The 4530-nt window shown below is 38.8% G+C and overlaps 1 protein-coding gene across 1 annotated transcript; it reads left to right on the plus strand.

Annotated features, from left to right (window-relative positions):
- Positions 1-528: 528 nt before the first annotated feature.
- On the plus strand, positions 529-3825 carry LOC108678452 (the record flags this gene model as incomplete). Its single annotated transcript, XM_018166873.1, has 5 exons — positions 529-673; positions 968-1108; positions 1761-1878; positions 2116-2280; positions 3644-3825. Coding segments are annotated over 5 exons (751 nt in total), but the record flags the coding sequence as incomplete, so codon positions are not given.
- Positions 3826-4530: the final 705 nt, after the last annotated feature.

Below are 4530 nucleotides of genomic sequence, written 5' to 3' on the forward strand. Positions count from 1 at the left end.
AAATATTTAAATACACATTTTTTCTGACTTTCTATCAACCATCACAGTACAGATATTGAGTTTTCCATCATTTGTTTATGAATGCCTTCATGCAGCTGTCTCTTATACACATCTAGATGTGTATAAGAGACAGGCAATAAGTGCCCTTTTTAGCCATCCATTATGATCCATATACTGTTATTGTTAGTAGGCTAATTGCAACATAAAAAATAACACCTCAAAAAAGACAAAAAAGCTGAAAAAATAAAAAAAATAAAATAAATAAAACAAAATCATGAAAAAATAAAAAAAATCATTGATTTTTTATTTTTTTGATTTTTTTTTAAATCATAAAATCGCCAACCCTGTTGGGAAATCATGAATACGGAACATTTTTTCAGCCTTAGAAGATCATTATGAATGATCCTCTAAGAATTAAAACTCACGCTCATATCAAACTCTTCGTGGCACCAACTCTGGAGAATTTTTGGATTAAAGCTTTGCAACTGCCTCATTTAACTAGTTTATTTAAATGAAATTATATATCAGGAGATACAGCGGACTCGTATTCTTACGATGGCAACCGGCAAAGATCCTGGAATGTGAACTGCCGCAAATATGGCGACTCGTGGCAGAGCGGTGACGTCATAACATGTGGCATTGACATGGACAAGAGAACTATTTCTTACATGAGGTTAGTGAGAGGATCATCATAAGCAGAATTTGATTATTCTCGATTATTTTATTCTGGAATTTCGGAAAAAGGTTTCCTTGCAATTTAATTCATAAATGAATATTTTCACAAGAAATCCGCATTTATCATTCCGTTATTTGGTATTTTTTGCAAAAAAACTTCTTCAGCTACTGTAAAGAATAGTTTCTTATCATTTTCTACAATGTTTGTCAGGAATTTGCAAAAAAAAAAATACTTCTTCAACTACTGTACAAAAATAGTTTCTTAGCATTTTCTAATAGCTATGTTTGTCAGGAATGGCAAGCATCTCGGCGAGGCGTTCAGCAGCATCGCCAGGGGCAAGGACTGCGTGTATTTCCCGGCGATGTCGCTCTCCAAACACGAGATGCTCGTCATCAACTTTGGGGGACACCCCCTGCAGTACCCCATGCCTCAGTGAGAACTACACCAGCTTAACATTCTTAAAGACTCGCTAATATTAAATATTATTGAATCAGATTCAATATTATAATAATTCAATAATATGCAAATTTAATAATATAATATAATATACTAGCTTAATATTCGTGCAGATTCAATAATATTTGTACAGATTCAATAATGTTGCACCAGCGTAATATTCGTGCAGATTCAATAATCTTGCATCAGCGTAATATTCGTGCAGATTCATTAATCTTGCATCAGCGTAATATTCGTGCAGATTCATTAATCTTGCATCAGCTTAATATTCGTGCAGATTCATTAATCTTGCATCAGCTTAATATTCGTGCAGACATTTGTGATGAAATTTTTTCGTGATTTTTTTTCAGTGAACATAAGTTCGTGCAATTAGTTAATTAGTTTCAACTGTGTGCAACCATTTTATTATTGTATATTGACAAATTTACTAAAGGAATTCGGCTCAGCTTGTATTTACACGAGTTTTTTGTCGTACTTGATGAATGTATGAATCTATTGTTGAGACATTTGTTGGATCCTTGCTTAATGAGACCTGATCTAGAGCTCACTTGATGGTTCTTCACCAAATATATCTAAAACAAAAACAATCGAGTTGGTTAGATGATTATTTAATTTTTTTGTGCCATAGATACAACGTCTTAGAGGCGGAGCCATCGCTCCAGTTGGCGCAGTCTGAAGCTTGTCTGCTGTGGCTCAGATCTCTCTCCAATGTTTTCTTCAGTCGCTCCCTACAGCTGCAACTCTTAGTAAGTGTCCGGTGTCAATATTGCGGATATAGCTGTAGACCGTACTGACGTGACGGTCACCAAAGTAGAATAACCTTTTGGCGCGAATTTTGGAGTCCTTATACATATATATTGGGTCCTGTATAGGCAGACGTCGCGCACACATAAGCCTACCATGCAAGGGGCGTCACGACAGTTTCGAGTTCCACAAATGTTAGCCCACTAGACCTGCTGTGCTAAGCATACCACCGTGCCCAGGGTAGCGGCGTGTCCACGGGTGACGTGGAGGGCGCGGTGCTGTCCATCGTCCAGGCCGTGGTGGTGGCGCTGGAGCAGCTCTGTGTGGGGGAGCACTCAGGGGCCTACGTCGTACAGCGGCACGTCATGGGATACGTCGAGAGCCTCATGCCTGCTTCTTTCATGGTCTGTATTTACTTGTGTTCATATAAGCTTCATACCTTCATATATGGTCAGTATTTATGTGGGTTTAGTTGACCAGCTTCATTCATGGTCTGCATTCCTGTGTGGTTGACCAGCTTCATTCATGGTCTGCATTCCTGTGTGGTTATACCAGCTTCATTCATGGTCTGCATTCCTGTGTGGTTACACCAGCTTCATTCATGGTCTGCATTCCTGTGTGGTTACACCAGCTTCATTCATGGTCTGCATTCCTGTGTGGTTGACCAGGTTCATTCATGGTCTGCAGTCCCTGTCTCTTATACACATCTAGATGTGTATAAGAGACAGCACATATGGCGAGGTATTGCCATAACCTCTGCTGCAATAATCCGTTCCCTTAGCTGTGGTAGGGTGTGAGGGCGACTTCTGAACCCTTTTCTTTTAGATGTCCCCAAAGAAAGAAATCGCAAATGCTCAAATTAGGTGACCTCGCAGGCCACTGTAAATCACCCCTCAGAGACACCAGACCTACGGGAAACATGCGTTTTGAAACATTGAGTGACATTCAAGCTGTGTGAGCTGTAGCCCCATCCTGCCTGCTGGAACCACATGTCTTCCAATGCTTCATTTTCAACAAGGTTTTCCNTAGTACTCTATTTATATATACGTTAAATGCGACGTATAATAACTTATCTGGACATGCACAATGATTATTTTAAAAATATTGCTCCGCTTCTCTGAGTTGCAGCTGATCATTATTTAGGATGATTTTCAAAATATTTAATACAAATGAGTACTTTTGCCGTGGTCTTTGTCAGCACCAGGTGATAAAGTAATATTTTCATCTTATATATTTTCCAGAATTGTGCACTGAAAATAGTTTTCGTTTCATTTGCAGAATGAATATTCTTGGCATTATTATTGTTGTTGCTCTGATCCTCTAATAATTATATGCATTCAAATACGCAAGATTTACGAATACTTAACTCAAGGCTCATTCATCAATGAAAATGATGTTTAAATATCTATAGTTAATTTGAACGAACCACTTTTGGAAGCTTAATCCCTCATGAGCTCTGTACAAATAGATGAATGGTTTGAAAATATACCTAAAAACTGAAACGTTACACTGACCAAAATTCATGCATATTGATATGCAAAATTTATGCTGATGAACATGTGTGTTGCATGGATTTTTAGCGCATTCTCTCATTTATGGAAAAAATGCACTTTTTTGCTCGTCATGTCCGTCCGTCCGTCTGTCCATCCGTGACTTCAAGTTTTCGTCGACGAGCAAATGCGCTCTCTATCACTCACTGCAGTGAGTACTGAGTTATATTTTCGAAATAATACTTGACTGTCTTTAACGTATTATGTTGGCTCTCAGCCTGAGTCAACAGACAAGATCCTACATGGCCTGCTGATGTTGGCCACGACCTGGAGCAGAGAATCCTCCACGAGCCTCCTGTTACCTCGACACCGTCGCGCCGTGAAGGTGGTCGCGGCGCTGCTCCTCCACACCTCCACCAGACATCTCATGGTCGATAAACTCCTCTTCGTGGGCGTCCGGTCAGACTTGATGCAACTAATTAGCTAACTTATTTAAATAACGTTTATATGGAGTACAACAGTAAATTTTTTCTCATTTGCGTGTCCGGTGAGACTTGATGAAGTGTCGACCAAGTAAAGCTAACTAACTTATTTAAAAAACGTTTATATGGAGCAGAACAATAAATTTTTTCGCATTTGCGTTAATGGAGTGATCCCTTGTATCTTTGCTTTTTTCCATTTGGGATTTTATTCGTGCTTTTAGGCAAATTTATTTGTAAGCTTTAACGCTGTAAAGTTTTGTCCTCCAAGTTTTTTAAAGTCTGTTTTGCAAAAGTTAAAATGTCCATGTTAAGAAGAAGAAATTAATTGCAAAGTTTCCAATGCGATGGACTCTAATTAAAAATTGTGGAGAATCATTTGCATGATCATGCCGAAGTGTGACTATTTTAAAGTATGTAATAAAGAAGCGCGAAAATTGGTTATGTAATTGGCCGGTTCTAAAAAAACATTTCTCGTTGTTCATGCTGCAGGGACGAGTGAGTAGGAACTTTCTGCGTAAAAGTATGATGTGGCTGATGACTGCTAATGGGTTAATAGTGATGTGTCGGATACCATTGCCTAAGACATGATTTTTAAACGAAGATGTTGGTGGCAGGCTACAGTACTGCTACTCGGTGCTGATGTACATTATGTGTGCAGGCTACAAAGCCTGTTCTGCTACTC

The sequence above is a fragment of the Hyalella azteca genome, unplaced genomic scaffold (genome assembly GCF_000764305.2).
Source record: "Hyalella azteca isolate HAZT.00-mixed unplaced genomic scaffold, Hazt_2.0.2 contig16926, whole genome shotgun sequence".
Lineage (NCBI taxonomy): Eukaryota > Metazoa > Arthropoda > Malacostraca > Amphipoda > Hyalellidae > Hyalella > Hyalella azteca.